Source organism: Psammomys obesus, unplaced genomic scaffold (genome assembly GCF_907164565.1).
Source record: "Psammomys obesus unplaced genomic scaffold, mPsaObe1.curated_primary_1811, whole genome shotgun sequence".
In the NCBI taxonomy this organism is placed as follows: domain Eukaryota; kingdom Metazoa; phylum Chordata; class Mammalia; order Rodentia; family Muridae; genus Psammomys; species Psammomys obesus.
The window spans coordinates 1,092,286-1,112,709 of record NW_026596129.1 but is presented as its reverse complement, the minus strand read 5'-3'; the positions used below and the strand labels follow the sequence as shown (position 1 = coordinate 1,112,709).

Sequence of the window (20,424 nt, the reverse complement as noted above, 5' to 3'; positions counted from 1 at the left end):
TCAGGACAACCAAGGCTACCCAGAGAAACCCTGTCTTGAAAAAAAAAATAAAAATAAAAAACAAGCCGTGTGAGCCATGAAGAGTAAGCCAGTAAGCATGGCTTCTCCGTGCTTCTGCTTTAATTCCTCCAGGTTTTTTGTATTTTGTTCCTCCCCTGACTTCCCTTTATGATGGATTATATCACCTGGAAGCCAAATAAATCCTTTGCAGACTGCCACCCAACAAGGGTGAGGGCCTTCACTAACAGGTTGGTTTGAGCCCAGGAAGTATCAGCCTGGGAACACCAAGTGGTGCTGAGGATTGGGCTCCTTAGAGTAGAGCATATAGTTGCTGTTAACTGAGGCTGGGTGGTAGGATACTACTACCTGACAGAGACACATGAATGCATGCAAGTCACCTGGATAGGCAGCTCTGCTACTATGTGGGATATTCTCAGGTACTTGGCCAAAGATGAACACTGAGTACTCTGGGTGGACATGGTCAGATGCATACTGGGCTAAGGTCAGACTCCACTGACCAGCCCTTCATGGGACAGGGGTGCCCTTGCCTTCTTATGCAGCTTCATCTCACCTCTTCTCTACACACGCAGGACCATCTTTTTGACTACAGTTTTGTGTAGTGCCTCTTTTGGCTTCCCCCTCAGACTCCACTGGAGAGCTGGGGTTTGGGGAATGAATGTCCCATGATACAGAATGCAGAATGACGATATCATGGGGTGCTCCAAGTTCAGGTATGCAGAGATTGGAACCCTCTGAATGGTGGATTTTCAAGAACAGGAATCAGGACAGCTGAGCTGAACAGATCTGCTTATCACCTTCCTTTTATCTCCATTTTCAGCAGAAGCTGGTCATCTTAATTGTCATTCTGTGTTAAAGGGGTGCCACATGTGAGTCAAGCCTTCTGACTGAGAACAGGACAATGGGTATAGACATAGTGTCCACAAGACACTATGCAGCGTGACTGCCCAGGAGAGGCCAAAAAGAAACCTAACCCTGGCCAGCATGGCATTGACCACCAGCCATACCCAAGAACAGATGGAAGGCAAGAACAGTCTGTGGGCTATGTGAGCTGGGCCACAGGAACACAACCTCCCATGGATGCTTGGGGTACTACAGATATGTATGGCACCAAAAAGTGCAGAACTCATGGTTATCATGACCTTATGCCCTGTCTTTGTTTGGGTTCTATTCCTGTGAAGAGACTGCTTCCCACTTCCTCCTGACTTAGATGCAATGTGACCAGTTGCCTCCTACTCTGTGAATCAAAATTGGCTCTGTCTTCCTTAGGTTGCTTTTGTCAGGTATTTTGCTATAACTATGAGAAAAGCTCAACTGCATCCCACCAATGTTGTGGTAATGTGGAGTGGCTGGGTTAATACTTACTGATTTGTAGTGCTGATAACACCCTGCCTGGAGCAGCACAGAGAGCGGTGTGGTCTACAGCTCCAAGGAAATGAATTTGAGAGCCCAGAAAGAGAAAGGGTGGCGTGCAGTGTTGGCATGTGGTGTGTAGCAGTTTGGTGTGGTGGTTTTGAGCAGACAGGCAGAGAGAAACACTCCAGGTACAGTGGTGTGGAGGAGAGTGCTAGCTGTGTTTACTATTGGCGAAGAATTGGTACAGAGTCCTCAAAGAACCCCTTGACCCTAAATAGCTGGAAGAAGTAAAGGGGTCTGTGTCTCCTCTCCCCACTAACCTTCTCTCTCCTACCGAGGGCTGGGGGGTTGAGAGGAGGTTGAGGCCTACATACCCCAAATAGTTTTAACAACTAGCACTACAATGCACCGTATATGTGTGTGTATGCACTCACATATGTGTGTGCATGTTTACATGTGATTCCATGAACACATAGGCACCAGAGGACAAACTCATTGTCATTTTCACCTAATTCCTTGTTTGAAACAGAGTCTCATTATTGTTGGTTTTTGGTTTGTTTGTTTGTTTGCTGGCTGTATATACCAGTGCAACATTTGTTATATTGGCAAACTGTCATGTGGTGTGTAACCTTGTTGAAGGTGAACTCCGGAGGCTGGCTCAATGGGACTTCCCCAAGCAGATTGTTTGTAATCCCCATTTTGGTGATCTTTTTTGTATGTTTTCTCAAAAAGCCTATTCCACTCATCTCCCCTGGTTGTTGTGGGTACCAGATTTGATGATGTTCTGCTGTCTGTCAGATATTCTATATGCTACTACCTATTTATTCTTTTAAATTTTCTTGTTATATACTTAGTAAAGACATTTCTTAATAGAAAGTATGCCAATCACAAATAATTCTCGGCACTGTAGAGAACAGCCAGGTTAACTAGTTCACAAGGTTCCAGCAATTCTGCTCTGCTTTACATCTTCTCCCTAGACTTGTTGAGATTACAGATGTTCATGCTACTGGGTATGCTTTGAGGTAGGTGCTGGGTAACAAACTCAGGTCTCACACATGGGCAGTGTATTAGTCAGGATTCTCTAGAGGAAAAGGACTTTATATATAATATTATAACATAGTATTATAGATAAAAGATTATTATATATAAAAATATATACTATATATAAAAGGTTTATTAGAATGTCTTACAGACTGTGGTCCGGCTAGTCCAACAGTGGCTGTCTACCAAGGGAAAGCCCAAGAATCTTGTAGTTGTTCAGTCCATGAGGCTGGGTGTCTCCGCTGGTCTTCAATATACACTGGAATCCTGAAGAAATAGATTCTAACGCCAGTAAAGGAATGCACTTGCCAGCAAGAAAGAGAGCAAGTAAAGGAAATACAGTTCCTCTTTCCTGTCCTTTGTATAGGCTGACAACAGAAGGAGTGGCCCAGAGTCAAGGTGGGCCTTCTCAGCTCAAAAGATACAGATGACAAATGGCCCTTCCCACTTCAAACGATTTAATTAAGAAAAAATTCCTCACAGGTGAACCCAGGCAACTGGAATTTAGTTAATTCCAGATGTAGTCAAGTTGAAAACCAAGAGTAGCCACTACAGGCAGTTAGTGCTTTTACCCAGTGAACCATCTCCCCAGATCCTCTAGAAAGTTTTTCTGACAGAAAATTAAGTTTGTTTACAAACTCCAGGGCTATTCATATTTTAATTTATTTTGCTTCTGGGTTCGGAAATTCGACTAGTGTTGATTTTATCTAACTTCTTAAATGATTGGTGTTAAGCTGCTCATTATATGCCGTCATTCTTCTCTTAACACCTATATGATCTGTGGTAATATTTTTTTCATTCCTGATACTAATGATTAAATATATCACCTTTTCCTTAATAAACCTTCCAAGGGTTATAAATCTTGCTAGTTTTGAATATATGTATGATTTTCTCATTTTCCTTAGTTTGTCTTCTTCTATTTCATTGATTTCTGCTCTTGTCTCTGCTACCTCCTTCCTTGCACTTATTTTGCATTTACTTTACTATTCTTTTTCTTTTTTGCTAATCTTGGTAGTGAGCCTCTGTCCCAAAAAGTGAAAAAAAGAAAACTATAAATCAGTATGGTTTATGAACACATACATAAAACACTCTAAAAACATTTTAGCAATATGACTTTAAAAATGTTAAAAGATAGCATACATGACCAGAGTTGTTCAAGGAAATGCAAGTCTTAATGTAAGTTAACATATAAACAAACAAAGGAAAAACTGGGTAATTAACACAGTAGTTGCAACACAAGCATTTGAGAAACTCAAAATCCACTGCAGAATTTTTTAAAGAATTATTTTAAATTCCCAGGAAATAAGACGGCCCTCTTAACCTGATGATGGCTATCAGTGAGAAACCTACAAGTCATGTTACGCTTAAGATCTGACAGTGGGTGCTTTCTTTCTAAAATCAGGACCAAGAAATGGTTGTCTACTCTTACAACCTTCTACTCAATATTTTACTGAAGATTATGGCAAGAAAAATTAACAACAAACAAACATCTTTGACCCATGTAGCATCTCTTGAAGTTTTCATTTCTTAATATGATCCGATTGACAATTCCTAGACTTGGAAGGTACACATTTAAATCATAGCACTTAGCCTCAATTATTTTATTGTAGAAGCACAACTGACTAATAATATCACCAAATTGTTGAGTGAAAGCCACCAAACAGGAAGCAATGTACAATTCTAGGAAATACATACAACTTTGGCAACACTAAGCAAATCACTGACTACCTGGCCATAGGGGAAGAGGAGAAATAGATTAGCAGGGGCTGAAGAAACTTTGAGGGTAATAGATATGCTACTGAGTTCGTTTAGGTGAAGACTTCATACTTGTTATGAAGTTTATGAAACCTTACCAAAATATGGTGCTTGAATCACATTTTAATTACCACAGTTTAAACATGTAACTTATTGTATGTTAAATTCCAACACATACGGATTTATTTTCAAAAACACGTAAGAAAAAGACAACTATGTAGAGTTGGGCAACTGATTTGAGCAAGCACATTATAAAAGAAGGTACAGAAATGAGCACTTCAAACATAAAACCAATTTAATATAATTAGTCATCAAGGAAATGATCACAGAAATCACTTTACACCCACTTGAATGGATAAAAATAACAGTTGATTAGGATGAGAAGGAAAATGAACCCTCACACATTCTGTTAGGAGTCTCAATTGCATACCCATGTTGAAAAGCATTCTGGAAGTTGCTAATAACACATACAACTACCGTATGAGATCCCAGGTTTTTACTCAGGAAAAATGAAAGCATATGTTCACTCAAAAACATACACAATGATTCATATTCCTAAAAGCAACCTACACCGGAAACAGCCTATATCATAAGTACTGAATGAATCAACTAGCCATTCGATGAAAAAAAAAAATGACTCAGCAATGAAAGGAAATGGAACATATTTCAAAAATGTAGAGAAAACTCCAATATATCAGAGGAAAAGAAAGAATTCAGACACAAAATGGCAGAAAATAATACATACTATCTGATTCCATTCGCCTGCAATAGGAATGACTCAAATAGGCTGTCAATGGTAAGAAAATTTAGAATAGTGGCTTCCCCTATGGAATTGTGCTGGAAATGTGCTGGAATAGGACGCATGAGAAATTTCCAGACTTCTCATAATAGTTTGTGTCTGGAGAGGGGTTTAGGAAAGATATTTGTCCAAACTTTCCATATAGATTTGTGCATTTCACTGAATGCAAATTTGGCTTCAAAAAAATAGAAGGACAATAAAAAAGTTGACCTCTAGTTAATGCTGCACTTGATGAAGCACTTCGTAATAAAGTGTATTACTTAAGCAATAAAGTGCAACTGCACCTTATTTTGAAGTACATCAGTAAAATAAATACAAGCAAATACAATAGCAATACAAGTACGTATACAAATGCAGAGCAGTGAAGTTGACCAAAAACGTCATGGTGAACTGGCAACTGCTTGCAGCAGCACCTCTGAACCAAGACACTTGCGTGGGGATTCATGGTATAAACTGCTATTCTGAAATTCAGGTTACTGTTTATTTATTGGTCCCCCCTGATACACATACAGTACTCTCACAGGAGCTCTGAGGTGCCTGATGTGTGGTTCTTAGGATAGACATGAGGGTCTAGTTTTGTTCACAGTTGTATTCTGGGTGTCTAGCACAGCGAGGGCTCACACATGAGGGATTCTGACCGATGTACACTTTTTTTGAGTGCCCTCCTGCCCTACTATCATTCTGAAGGTCCTAGCTTTGTCAGTTTCTTCACTGTTTCCACCACTAATCAATTCATGATTTATTTTTACATTCATTCCACACCCATCACCCAGGATCCATGAGTTTTGCTCCCCCAGTCTCACCTATCCCATCTCCCCCTCTCACCCCGCCCCAGACACGCCCCCTTCTGTTCCACCCCTCTTTCAAGCCAATCATAGCTGACAGGCCGGGCGGGACCAAGGCCGGGGCGGGGCTTCGGATTCAGTACCCCAGGCGTTGGCCCCAGCTCTGGAAACGCGCCTCCAGGCTCCAGGGCTCAGGCAGGCGCTCGCGGCTCCGTGGCGCTTCCTGCCCCGCCGGGCCTGCTTGTTCCACGCCAGCTCCACTTCTGCGAAGGCCCAGAGTCACCGTGGGCCGGGTGAGCGTGTGGAGGGATGTGCAGCTCGAGTGATCTTGAAAGATGCGCGCGCGCGCGCACGCGCGCGCGGGAGCAAGGATGTGCGGCCTGAGGGAGCGTGCTGGGTGGCGGGAGGCTGTGCTGGGGGCCTGAGTGAGTACATGGACCGCGGGATAATATGCGGGGGAGGGGGAGTTTCTCAGAGTTGGGAGCTGCTCAGCCTTGGGGCAAGCCAGGAGCCAAAGGGGACAGGTCTCTGGTATTGGGTGGACACAGCAAGGCCCTGGGGCCTTCTCGTGCAAGGCTGGGGGTAGTGGTCAAAGGCGGGAATCTGTTGAGGCCTGTGCTACTCTTTAGAGGATGCTAAGGATTGGGAACTGGTCAGGAGCTGGGGGTGATCCCATACACACAGCCTCTAGCCACTTGGAGGCCGTGGGTTTGGCATAATGCTGGAGAGACTTTTCCCCAGAGTGGGGGAGGGGTTGCACCTCTAGGGCCCAGAGGAAGGTTCTGGCCTGGGAAGAACTGCCTTTCCATTTGAGGGGTGGTTGCATAGGAGCAGGTATGTTGCTTAGGGCAGAGAGTTGGCAGTGCAGAAGGGAATCCTTGCTGGAGGAGGAGAGCTTCTACTGTGGCCCTCCTGGGAACCACATTTTCTAGTCACCACTCCATTGCTCCCTTTCCTAAACTCCTTTGCTGGTTCCTCCAGTTTACATTTGGGTGATTAATTACATGTCTTTTTACACACAAGCATACTCCCACTTGCCTGCTGCCCAAAGCCCATTGTCCTTTTCAGCGCCTCCCCCTCATTCCTGGCCCTCTTCCCAGAGGGCCCACCCTGTGCCAGCTGACACCCTCTGGCCTGCCTTAGACTTAGAGGCAATCACTCCTCCAGTCTCCTTGGTTAGTGCTACATTTTCTTTTAAACCTCAGTCCCTACATTTTCCTTTAGGAGTAAATTTCAGATAGGACCAGTGGAATAGTACCTCTCCTAGGTAGAACCAATTGCCTTACCCCCTCTCCCACTAGACATTGTTATAGAAATGAGATTCACAGTGTCTGACACAGTCTCCTGGTCCATTGCTCCAAATGGTCCTGAATCTGTATTTAGAATCCCATGGAACAGTGATTTTCTAGCTTTCTATTAATGATATACCCCCTTAGAAAAATATAAGTAGTGTGATTTCTCAGAAGTCTTACTACCAGCCACATAGTTTGGAAACTCTTAATATCCAGACGGGGTAACCTCAATGGCTCTATACTTAGAATTTATTTTGATTTTTAGAAAGATGTCAGTGCTGTATTCTTGGAGAAATGGGGACATAAATCTTTCCTCCATTAAACATAACAAACACTATAAAATTCCCTTCTGGTCAACCCTTTGGCTTTTTATAGGATGGAATAAAGAGGGAAAACTTAAACAGAGACAGGTGCTCAGGCAAAGTGAGAGAGAAAACAGATGCCTTCCCACCCACACATACAGAAAAAGATAGACACAGACACAAATATCCCAAGAGTAACAGACTTTTCTCGTAAGACAATCATCTCTTTTAGCTTTTTAGGATTCTGTGTTTTTGAGTAGTAGCCAAGTTTCACAGTACAAGATGGGCCTATGGGCCTCCTGCCTACCTCCTGGCCTGCGGGGTTCTTTGGGGAACATAAAGGCCAGGAGTACCTATAGCCCCAGGACTCACTGAGACACATCCAGACCTTGGCAGTACCAGTTTAGTTACACAGTTTTTCCTAACCCTAAGTACTCAACACCAAAAGGACGGGTTTCTGGAAGGTACACATATAAGCCTGCTTTTGTTCACCCAAGTTATTTCAACCCAACAGGTGAGACCTTCACTACTGGACTGATCTCTTGGCACTGTTCTAAAATGAGATGAGCCATCCATGTGTCTTTTTTAGGTAAGTCTAGGTGTTTGCATAATGTGGCTGCTGATGGTAAAGCAGGCTGTGCTGCTGGAAGACCCATGGGTAGGGTAAAAGATAGTGAAGAAGTATTTGGGTTCTGGAAGCTTGTATATGTTACTGTTGCTGAACTACCTGCCCAGAAACAATTCTGGCAATTTTAAACACACAGTACCAGGGAAAGAAGATGCCTGGCAAGAAAATATGGAGACCACTGTGTGTGAGAGGGTGCTGAAGGCACCGATTGGGATCAGATCTCTTTCAAGTGTTCGTAACCTTAAAGTACATTTGCCTTGGCCCTAAAGGGAATTGTACAGAACAAGCTTTGTGTTCTGTGGAGGAAAGAGCTTGTTGGGCTTATACTTCCAGGTCATAATCCATCACTGAGGAAAGCCAGGGGCAAGAACCATTGAGGAGCACTACTTACTAATTTACTCTGATTCACTGCTTAGCTACATTTTTATGTAGCTCAGGCCCTCCTGCTGAAGGATGATCCCCTCTAATGTCAACCATCAACCAAGAAAATCTCTCCCAAACATGGCCCCAGGACATTTTGATTAAGGGTCCCTCTTCTTAGGTGATTCTAGGTTTATGTCAAGTTGGTGATAAAACCTAAACCAGCACATGTAATGAAGGTACTCCTACTGCTGGTTCTTGTTTCAATACTTGAGGCAGCCTAGGTGGGTCTTACTTGAGTGGCATTGCTGCCTCTTCCTGCCTTGCTGCCACAGAAAGATAATATCTGTCCAGGGAAGTACAAAAGGCACAAAAGTATCCACCAGTTTTTATGGTAATGGTTGTTTTGTGCCTCTGTTGAATTCAACTCTCAATTTCTCTTTTTTTTTTTTTTTTTTTTGTGGGAGGCAAAAAATTAAATGATTATATTGGCTCCCTTACTGTTTATACTCCCATACAGTAAATTCAAATAAGTTGCTTAGTAAAAACTTAGGCAATGACTGAATAAAACTATTGTTTCTGAATACCATATTACTTATCTGTTGATGGATACTTAGGCTGAATCTATAAATAGGACTGCAGTAAACACTTATGTGAAAGTATCAATGACTATACATCAATATCTTTTATAAAAAATTTTTACACATTGCCTTGAAGCAGGAAGATTTGCTCACCACAATGAGCTTTGGTGTTTTAGAATCCACACTTGCTCATCCTTGCAATTGACACTGACATGATTGCTGCCCATGTATTCTCACAGCAGATTTTTATTAAACAGGTGCAGCATACGTGGACTTGGCTAGAGCCAATATGAAATTTGGCAGTTAACCTTGACAAAGCCTTTGTGTTCTGGGTGCACATAGTCTTAGCCTTTGTTTCCCATAGAAAGAAAGTGTTGTTTGCCTTAAAAGTTGGAGGTTTGTTTTTCTACAGTGGCTCTCTCAGCTTTCTTTCCTAGTTAGAGGTACAAGTATACTATGGGAGATTGTTTAGGGTTCAGGGTATGCTTTTCTGTCCTGAATGAAAGTGACTTATGTTCAAGGTTACCATTACCCTCTGTGCCCATTGGGTGTATTACAATGACTTTCATGTCCTGTATGGAATTGCTTAGACCTTATCTCCAAAGATCCATTTCAGAAGGCAATGGACACCTGCGATTATCACTGTTATCACAGCATCCAGCTTCTTTTCTAGATTAATTCCACCATTCTAAAGTGGACTAGCTGTGCAACACAGACACTAAGTGATCCAGTTGCCTTCAGTATCAGTGGTAGTTTTATTTTTAATGTGTGTGTGTTACCATTTTAAAATGATTTTCCTATACTTAGGATACACTTAGCTAATTGGGCAGGCTTCACTTTTTCCCTCTCGTTTTAATGAGTACCTTCTAAATTATCTCTATGTATTCAAGTGCTCTGTTACTGTGGGTAGCCATCACATAGCTACTAGGACCTAAAGTGGTCTCAAGCCAAATCCCTGGGATGAATTAGTATAGGAAAGGCTATGCCTATTGCTATATAGGAAGGATAGTTATCAATTCTTTTGGGATTGTAGTTCCAGGACTTTAACAGTTAATCATGCCAATTAAGAGAAAACACTTCAGTGGGATTTGCTAAAGGTAGATAATTTGCTTATAATCTTTGTGTGTGTGTGTGTGTGTGTGTGTGTGTGTGTGTGTGTGCAATGAGTTTCTACAATGGCATGTTGATGGTTTGATTTAAAGGTAGCTAACAATGTATATCCATGAAGCCTGTCCAGTGGTCACTATCAGCTGATCTTCTGGCTCTGGCCTGGGTACATAGGGTTGTACATTCTTTGTTTTCTGGAAAATGGTGGTGATAAAAACCAGTTCTAGTTGTGATAGTGAAATTATGTGACAGGAAACACAGCTCCAAACATTCATTCCACATGCTCTATAAAAAGAAGCTTGCTCCGTTTAACACACTACTCTGGCTCACATTGATTCTGTAGTTCCACAATACATCTTGTCCTACATGGTGCCAGGATCTGCTTATGTAGACCAGGAATTTAGGGGTAACCAGTGGAGAGAAGGCCCTGTCCTATTGGATCAGATTTTTTTTTTCCTGAGAAAAACAAGCAACTTCAAAGGACAATTTATCATTAGTGAAAATGTTTAGAGGAAACTGCCAGGGTTGGAGAATAAAGAGGTTCTAAGGAAGTGACATTTGAATGAAGGCTTGAATTATTAGAAGGAACCCCCTGTGATAAGAGATGGTATTCTTAGCAGATTCACAAGCTTTGAGGGTCACGGCATTGGCATCTGAATATCTGCATGAAGGCCATTGTGTCCGGATGTGGTGAAGGATTTTGGAAGGGTGGTAGGATATGCAGTTGTGTGCTAGGCTAAAGCTTATTACTGGAAGTGCATATATGATGTGATTTACCTCTCTCCCTTTTATTTGGTAACACCAATATTAAATAGAAGTGAATTGCATTTTAAAAAAAAAATCATGTAATAAATTTATGACCAGGTCATTATGTTAATATAGGAAGCCGAAATCAAACTAGACATTGAACACATACCAGGAAGAATCCATTAAGCCAGAGAAACCCTGCTTTGGTCACAGTGGAACAAAGAGAGGGTTTGTCCACTGAATAACTAGGGGTGACCTCACACATTTGGAGAAGTGCTTTTGCTAGGCAGTCAGCTAAAATGGGTAGGAGGGCTTGCAAGAACTTTGGGGTCACATTAGATCCTCTGCTGATACCTTAAGGAAAGGGGTCCAAGAAGTCTGTACTTAAGACTTTCTGCTCACCCCTTTCATAGACTGCCCATAATCTCACATTGGTCCTTCTTTTTGCTTGTTTTTCACATATGGCTATCCAAGAAATACAGGTCTTTTTACGTGTCCTCAAGAGCCTTTCTCCTCAGGAATGGCTGCATTGTCTTCCTCTGTGGCCTGGTAAGGCTGCTGCCCATTCAGGGGGAGGTGATCAAAGAGCCAGCCACTGAGTTTATGTCAGAGATAGCAGCTGTTCCCATTACTAGGGCACCCACTTGGACACTGAGCTGCCACAAGCTACATCTGTGCAGGGGTCCTAGGTTATCTCCATACATGGTCCTTGGTTGGAGTATTAATCTCAGGAAAGACCCCTGTGCCCAGATTTTTTGTTTCTGTTGCTCTCCTTGTGGAGCTCCTGTCCCCTCCAAGTCTTTCTATCTCCTCCTTCTTTCATAAAATTGCCTGCACTCTGCCCAAAGTCTGGCTATGAGTCTCAACATCCGCTTTAATGCCCTGCTAAGCAGAATCTTTCAGAGGCCCTCTGTGGTAAGCCCCTGTCATGTACCCTGTTTTCTCTCCCTTCCCATGTTCGTCCCATTTGCCTTTCTGAATGAGGATTGAGCATCTTACCCAGGGTCCTCCTTCTTGCTTAGCTTGTTTACGTGTACAAATTTTAGTATATTTATCCTATATTATATGTCTAATATCCACTTATAAGTGAGTATATACCGTGTGTGTCTTTCTGCTTCTGGGATACCTCACTCAGGATGATTTTTTTTTCTAGTTCCCACTATTTACCTGCAAATTTCATGATTTCCTTGTTTTTAATTGCTGCATAGTATTCCATTGTGTAAATGTACCACAATTTTTGCATCTATTCCTCCATTGAGGAACATCTTGGTTGTTTCCAGATTCTGGCTATTATGAATAAAGCTGCTACAAACATGGTTGAGCAAATATCCTTGTTGTATACTTGAGCATATTTTGGATATATGCCTAGGAGTGGTATAGCTGGATCTTGAGGTAGCACCATTCCTAATTTTCTAAGAAAGCACCAGATTGATTTCCAAAGTGAATGTACACTTTTACATTCCCACCAGCAACGGAGGAGGGTTCTGCTTTCTCCAGAACCTCTCCAGCATGTGTTGTCACTTGAGTTTTTGATCTTAGCCATTCTGATGGGTGTCAGGTGAAATCTCTGATGAGACTAGAAAGGCTAGGGTCAGATGGAAGGGGAGGAAGACCACCTCTATCAGTTGACTGGAGGAGGGGCATGGGAGGAAAAGAGGGAGGAAGGGGGGATTGGGAGGGGTTGAGGGGAGCTACAACTGGGATACAAATTGAATAAATTGTAATTAATAAAATTAAATGAATACATTTTCAAAAAGAGCCTTTTTCCTGCTGTTTCCTCCATCTCAGCCCTGTTCTCTGGCATGCTAAGCATCTGTCTTTTTCCAGGTTTCCCTATCAAAGGATGTCTGAAATTGGTCTTTTCTGATACTGATGAAATTCAGCTTGGTGGGTAAAAATCCACACATTAAAGAAACTGAAAATGAATCTTTCCAGATCTTGTCTCTCTCCCTGTATAGCTATACAAATGTTGAATCAGTATGCTTGTTTTGACTGCTGGTCACTCATTTTTTTTTCCTTCTTTTTATGAAAATGTGACTATATGTGTATTTGTTTTCTCCTCTTCGGGTTTTCAATCAAATTTTATCCTTTTGTTTCTTCTGTGAAGAATTTGCATTTTTGTAATCTGCTGAAATGTTATCCTCATTCTGGGCACCTGTTGATTTGTATATTGAAACCTTCAAGTTTTCTTCTTGCTTTGAGGTCTAGAACCTTTCACTAGAAACTTCAGAACTCTGATGCATATTGGACATTTGCTCTCTTTCCACATAGATTTGTTTCTCAGTATATTTATACTAAACTCTTCCTATTGGTTACACTGTACTCTTATTTGCTTTTACTTTTAATATGTCTGCATCATTAGCACTGTTTTAGAAAGTACATAGTTTTCCTTTTTAATACAATCTAACAATCTCTACCTTCTGATTGAAATGTTTAGTCCATTTATATTTAATTTAACTATCTATGTGATGGAGTTTACATTTGCCATCCTGCTATTTATTTCTATTTGGTCCCATCTTTTCTTTTTCCCTTACTTTTCCTCTTTTGGAATATTAGCGCTCAGCAGAGTCTTGGTAACTTGGTAAAAAAAAAAAAAAAAAAACACATGCTCATGTTTAGCAACTGCTTTTTCTTGAAATGGTCAGCTAAATTTTAAAGATTTTGAAATACAGAAGGTGGAAGTCTTATGTCTTCCCTTACATTCCTGGTGTTCTTTATGCCTTTGTGTAGCTCTAAGTCTGATTTCATTTCCTTTGGTCTATTTTATGGGTACAGAGCTGCTACTGGCAGATTGCCTTCATTTTTAATGGATTTTTTTTCTGACTATAGAATTCTTGGTTGACAGTCTCTTATTATAATACTTAATTGTCTAGATCTTCATGGTTTCAACTATCTTTGTCATATCTAATCACACCCAGTGAAGTTATTTATTTTTATTTATAAATTAAAAAATAAATTTTTAAATTTATTTATATATATATTTAATATGTAAAAAATTTACTTGGTTCTTTTTATATCCTATATTTCCCCTGGTGTCTCTGTTTTTCTTTCAGTACTGAGGCATAGTTAAATGATCTTTTTTTTCCTTAGCTAATAGTTCTAGTACTCATTTCTGGATTCTTCTATTGACTGCTTATTCTCTTTGTTCAAAGTCACATTTTTGTGTTTCTTGGCAGTGCAATAATTATTTTTTTTTTTTTGGAAATTAGATCTTATAATGATTTTTCCTTGAGTGTACAGACTTTGGGTATGAGTAATTATTTGTAGGTCAGTTAGATTGTCTTTGGAGCCTTTGGCTCTTTTGTAGTTTGGCTGTAAGGATATACTATGGAGGAATGTTCCTTCTGTATTGGCTTCTGAATGTCTTGGGGGAGGGGTCATAAGAACTCTATATGAGTTAATCAGACTTTGAACACCTCCCTACCTTTATGTGTCCTGGGAAGTGTTCATCTTACAGTCCTTGGGAGTTTCATTCAATACCTGTAGTCAGAAAAGATTCAAGGAAAGCATTACACATATCTTTTTTATTTCTTTTTCCTACATAGCACAGTGCTTTCTGAAATCTGCTCTGCAACCTTCATTTGCTGCTACCACCTTGAATGCTAGCCTGAGAAGCTTCTGGTGAGGTTGCTAAGCTCTGTTCTTTTGGTTTCATCCTGCTATACCTTTAATGTGCACATTGTCTCCAGGCAGAGCACTAAATCAATAACAGGACTCACCTCATTTGTTTTTCTGGGAATCTTGGTCCTGTGTTTTACTGTCCTAGTATTAAAAACTATTATTGAACACGGGTTTACAACTTGTTTGTGAATGATGTTAGATCTTTTCCTTGTTACTCCATCATGGCCATACATGGGAATTTCCACTCACCCCTTCTAGGATAGCATGTTTAAGTTTTTCTGGAGTACCTGGGTTTCTGTAGTCCTTGAGCTAGTGCTAAAATGCTTCTTTTTCACTTATTTATGAGTTGAATTGAGTTGACAAAAGAACATGAACTATGTGGCAGTTTCTTTGATTTTACTAAAGTGGGAGACCTGTAATATATAGACATCTGTGGTAAGATCTTGCAGTAGCTCACTGACTTTGCAATATGGAGAAAAAGGTAACACACACACACACACACACACACACACACACACACACATTTCTTATCTTTTCTTTATCAATGTAATGTTTGAAGATCTTTTCTTTGAAGCATTTTTTTTTTTCCTGCTGGCTTTCCAACCTTCCATTTTGTTGAGTAATATAAGAGAGGGTTCTTCATGGTTTTCACCCAATGACTTGTTATACTAGGGTATGCTTTTTAAATTTTTATTTATTCTATTTTTTATATTAATTACAGTTTATTCACTTTGTATCTCAGCTGTAGCCCCCTCTCTCATTCCCTCCCGCCCTCCCTCCCTCATCTCCTCCCATGCCTCTCCCGAAGTCCACTGGTAGGGGAGGTCCTCCTCCCCTTCCATCTGACTCTAACTTATCAGGTCTTATCAGGACTGGCTGCATTGTCTTCTTCTGTGTCCTGGCAAGGCTGCTCCCCCCTTAAGGGGAGGTGGTCAAAGAGCTAGCCACTGAGTTCATGTCAGAGACAGTCCTTGTTTCCATTACTAAGGAATCCACTTGGATACTGAGCTGCCATGGGCTACATCTGAGCAGGGGTTCTATTCTAGGTTATATCCATGAATAGTCCTTGGTTGGAGTATCAGTCTCAGAAAATACCCCTATGCCCAGATATCCACTTGTAAGTGGGTATTAGACATATAATATAGGATAATCATTCTAAAATCTGTACACCTAAAGAAGCTAAGCAAGAAGGAGGACCCTAGGTAAGATGATCAATCTTGACTCAGAAAGAAAAACAGGATGGACATTGGAAGAAGGAGAAAACAGGGAACAGGACAGGAGCCTACCACAGAGGGCCTCTGAAAGACTCTACCCAGCAGTGTATCAAAGCAGATGCTGAGACTCATAACCAAACTTTGGAGAGAGTGCCGGGAATCTTAGGAAACAGAAGCTCCACAAGGAGAACAACAGAACCAAAATATCTAGGGTGTGCTTTTAAAGACCCCACTGCTGGTGAAGAAGTCCAGGTTGTTTTTGTTCTTTATCACCTCTCCTCCTTTCAGTGTCCCGATGAGTTTTAAGTGTCCATTAAAAAGGTCCTCCATCTCTGCATCAGTTCTTCTGCTACTCTCTTTAGTGTGCTTCCTCTCTCTGTAGTATGAGTATCAAGTTCATAGAACTCTATACCCAGCAAGTCTCTAACAGCTAGCCTTCCTGCCAGTAGCTCTCTGTAGCTGTCTCTGACTCTACCTGGGCTAGCATATGTTTGTCTTATCTTCCCTCTTTCTGGTCTACCTCTATATTAATTCTTTTCTAGCCTACTTTTTTACTGTTTCAAATATGTTTTCTCAGGCATATTCATGTTCCGCCTTGTCACTGAGCCAGCCTTGGAGCCAAGACTGTAAAATTGAAAAGAAAGGAATAGGAAATCACTAATGTCATTCCAGGGTACCAAAAAACAAGGCTGTTGTCACTCACAGCTTTTTTTCACTTTCCTTAGCTCCACCTGCTCCCTAGGGTCTTGCCTTTCCTTAGACAGTGTCCCAGGAAACCAAGTCCTGGCAGTCCCTCTTAAGATGCTGGAGGCCCAAGTGAGCTGTGCTTCCCTCTTGCCTTGCTGGAGATTTTGTCACTGCTCCTTGATATTGACCTCAGCCTCTGCCTCTCAACCAGCAGGACGTACAGCAGGGTGTGAACCTGTCCTCTGCTTCTTTTTCTCAGGATGATCAGGAATGAATGCCCAGTGTGTTTATGATTCCCACTGTAGACAGAAGAGAGCTGAATTTTGGTCCTTTGGGAAGACAGTGGGAGTCCCAGACAGCCCGGGTCTCTTTGTACGTGATCATGTTTTCTTTCTAGGACTTCTTGGGATGGTGGTTAGATATCCACATTAGGAACATACATAGAGAGGTGAATACTTCAGACCCTGACCTCTTACTTCTGACATCACTGGTACCACCCTACCTCATTACATAGTAGGTAAAAAGACTGATTATCAGTGTGATTTCTTTCAGGATTTGGTGTCATTTGATACTGTACCGTGACACGTCATAGAACAGGAGTGGCTGAATTTGAGTCTGAACCTGGAGCAGCAGGCGCTGACATATTTCAGGGCTGTGACCTCTGTTGGTAAGGATACCCCCAGAATTTCTTCAGACTCACTGTCTACTGAAAGTGGAGTTAAGAATATATATGGTCACCCCCATACAATCTAGCTTTCCCCTTCTGTATTGAGAATACTCAGCAACAGCTCTGCAAACTCCTCATTACATGGAAAGATCTCCATTCAAGTTTTTCACTTGAAAGAAATTAGAACAGTAGTTGATTAGATGGCTGAGCATGTAAAGGTGCTTGTCACAGCACCTGCTGACCAAGTCCAACCCCAGGAACCCATAAGGTAGGAGGAAGCAATCAATTTCTGCAAGTTGTCCTCAGACTTCTACAAGCACACCATGGCATGAACATGCCCACACAGTTACATACACAATAAAGAAATAAATGTAAAAATAGAAATTAGAGCAAACCCATAGAATACTTTTGAAATTTAATATATTGTCTTCAGATAAAGAATATGTCAGACATGAAATTGATCAGAACAGATGCTATGCTGAGCATAGCATAAGACTGAGACAATATATTTTACAAATACATACACAATATATGTGTAATACATTGTGTATATACATGTATATATACCATATATAATATAGTGCATTATATATGCACACTCATGCATGCACATACGCCACACACATACACACACACACAAACACACATACAGATTATACCAATCATGTGGCCAGTTGATTGGGGCTCATTGTTGTGAGCTATCTATCCGTTAGGTGTTTGCATGGGGTGGGGAATATTTAGAAGAAGGAACTGTTGAGGGTTTGATTTAGAGTTGTAGAGGTCTGGGAAGAACTTGGGTAGTAGGGAGCAGACAGTGAGGTAAGTTTATCTGGCTAAGATGCTTAGGTAAGATGTGTTCCTGGAACCTCTGCAAAGGGGGTCCAGAGTCTGTCTTTCTACACTCCCCAGAAGGATCTAACTCTTGAAAAGTACGTTTGAATTGTATATAAGACTTATATAACAAGGTCATAGACGGCACAAGGGATTTGGATGGGGTCTCCTTTGATAGCTCCCCCACTCCCATCCCTCCATACTGATATCATCAGTAGCTGCCTTCTTTCATTAACAGGAGTTCCTGTTGTGAATCCTGTTTTGGTCTCTCAGCTGTCACAAGGACAAGTTCTGTTGGTATCAGCTCCATCCCTCAGCACAGATCACACTAAGCATCCTGGTGAGCATAAAGGAAACATGAAGAAGCATGAGGAAATTTGGGGGCAGGCTCTGATTTGAGCTGGAGGAAGCTACTCAGCTCTTAGAGTTGAAGTTACATTCACAAAGACTAGCTAAGCTTGTGGGGTCTAGGATTAGAGACTGGGAGCCAAGCTGAAGCTCTGGGGCTAGGGTGTGACTGTCCCTTTGCAAAAAGCAAAGCTCTCTTCACAGGTCCTTTTATAAACAATGTCCACTATCAGGAACTTCTACCCTTCCCTCTGGTGCTTACTTCTGATGGCTTCCTGGTTCTCAGCAGTTTAGGTAGAGGAGATTATTGACAATGGAGAGCATCCTTTCTCCTGGGCCCTCTGTAGACTGTTGTGTCTCATTTATCATTGTAGAAAGCACCTCTGTGACTTCCTACCAGAAGATGGGTGAAGAAGCCCAGCTGCAAGAGATGGTGTCTACAAGCTCCCCGAGGGCCAATGACCCCAACGCTGAGGTCAAACAGAATGGGGACTCTGGGGGAAGGGGAGGGAGCCCACAAAATCTGCCCATAGAACACCATTTTGCATGTAAAGAGTGTGGGGACACCTTCCGCCTTAAAGTGCTCCTTGTTCAGCACCAAAGGGTTCACAGTGAGGAAAAGGGCTGGGAGTGTGGCGATTGCAGGAAGGTCTTCAGGGGGGTGTCAGAATTTAATGAGCACAGGAAGAGCCATGCAGCTGTGGCCACTCAGTCTCTGCCTGGTCCCAGTTGGGCTCTGGAAGATGCCTTGGAAAAGAGGGAGCAAATGGAGAGGGAGGCGAAGCCCTTTGAGTGTGAGGAGTGCGGGAAAAGGTTTAAGAAGAATGCAGGCCTTAGTCAGCACCTGAGGGTGCACAGCAGAGAGAAGCCCTTTGATTGTGAGGAGTGTGGGCAGTCCTTCAAAGCCAACACCCACCTCTTTCGACATCAGAAGCTTCACACTTCGGAAAAGCCCTTTGCGTGCAAGGCGTGCAGCAGGGATTTCCTGGACCGCCAAGAACTTCTCAAGCACCAGCGGATGCACATGGGCCACCTGCCCTTCGACTGTGATGACTGCGGCAAGTCCTTCCGTGCTGTCAACGGCCTGGCAGAACACCAGCGCATCCACAGCGGGGCCAAACCCTTTGGCTGTCCTCATTGCGGCAAGATGTTCCGGAGGAGCTCAGAGCTCACCAAGCACCGGAGGATCCACACTGGTGAGAAGCCCTATGAGTGTGGCCAGTGTGGCAAGGCCTTCCGCCAGAGCTCTAGCCTGCTGGAGCATGCACGCATCCACAGTGGTGAGCGGCCTTATGCGTGTGGTGAGTGCAGCAAGGCTTTCCGGGGGCCTTCTGACCTCATCAAGCATCGGCGCATCCACAGTGGACTGAAGCCCTATGAGTGCGAAAAGTGTGGCAAGGCCTTCCGGAGGAGCTCAGGTCTGAGCCGCCACCGTAGGATCCACAGTGGGGCCAGGCGCTGTGAGTGCAGTGAGTGTGGCCGCGTGTTCAAGAGGCGCACAGCGCTGCTAAAACACCAGCCCTCCCATCAGGAGTAAACACTGCCCTGGGACCCAGAGCAGGGGTCCGCAGAGTCCATGACCCAGTCAAAGGAGATAAACAGTTTTGCAGTGCTTATCTATTTTATTGTGTGAGAGGTTGAAATGATTGTACTGCCACCAGCAATTTATAAACGTCAATGTTTCCCATTACACCTATTGAGGGTAACTTTTACCATTTGAACATAGCTTGGCTACTTTTCCTGGCAGAAAGTACTGTCAAGGTATTTCAATCCTCATATCCAAAATGAGAAGAGAAATCTGCATATGGGGTCTAGTAGGGAGCTGGGAGGTCCTTTCCAAGCTCCACCTCTAAGGGAAATATAGCCCTGTTCAATGGCATCAATATGATGATACCTTTCTTTAAGGAAAAATTGCCCTAAGGTTTTGGCCTACTTGAATTTATAAAATTTTAGGGATGTAAATAGAATGCTCAAATGCCATAATATTTAATTTATTAATTTAGTAATACATACATATAAATTACATTATGTGAAATAATATATTAATTTAGAGAATACTACTTTTCCACCATACTCCATTTGTTTCTAACTCTCAATGTGCATTTTTTTACCTCACCAACATCAGTCACCTCTATCTGAGCTATGGTAGCACTGTGACAATCCCTGCATAAGGCTCTCACCAGAAGTTTCCTCCAAAGCCATAAGAACATAGTAATATAACATTAGAACCATTACTTTCTGTGTCTATTTTATATAGTACTGTACCTACAACAAAACCACTGAAA

General features: G+C 42.1%; 1 protein-coding gene and 1 pseudogene across 2 annotated transcripts; both read left to right on the top strand.

The window, feature by feature from the left end:
* The window catches only part of LOC129665274 (uncharacterized), a 31,556-nt pseudogene extending 25,476 nt beyond the window's left edge, over window positions 1-6,080 (top strand).
* Window positions 5,940-20,061, top strand: Znf275 (zinc finger protein 275). Of its 2 annotated transcripts, none has more exons than XM_055591842.1 (5): window positions 5,940-6,047; window positions 7,863-7,937; window positions 16,846-16,960; window positions 18,030-18,131; window positions 18,514-20,061. In XM_055591842.1, the coding sequence occupies exon 5, from the start codon at window positions 18,543-18,545 to the stop codon at window positions 19,674-19,676; it is 1,134 nt and encodes a 377-aa protein (XP_055447817.1). In that variant the 5' UTR covers window positions 5,940-6,047; window positions 7,863-7,937; window positions 16,846-16,960; window positions 18,030-18,131; window positions 18,514-18,542; the 3' UTR covers window positions 19,677-20,061. The 2 variants fall into 2 exon arrangements, with proteins under 2 accessions (XP_055447817.1, XP_055447818.1); XM_055591843.1 differs by lacking the exon at window positions 5,940-6,047 and adding an exon at window positions 6,156-6,179.
* Window positions 20,062-20,424: the final 363 nt, after the last annotated feature.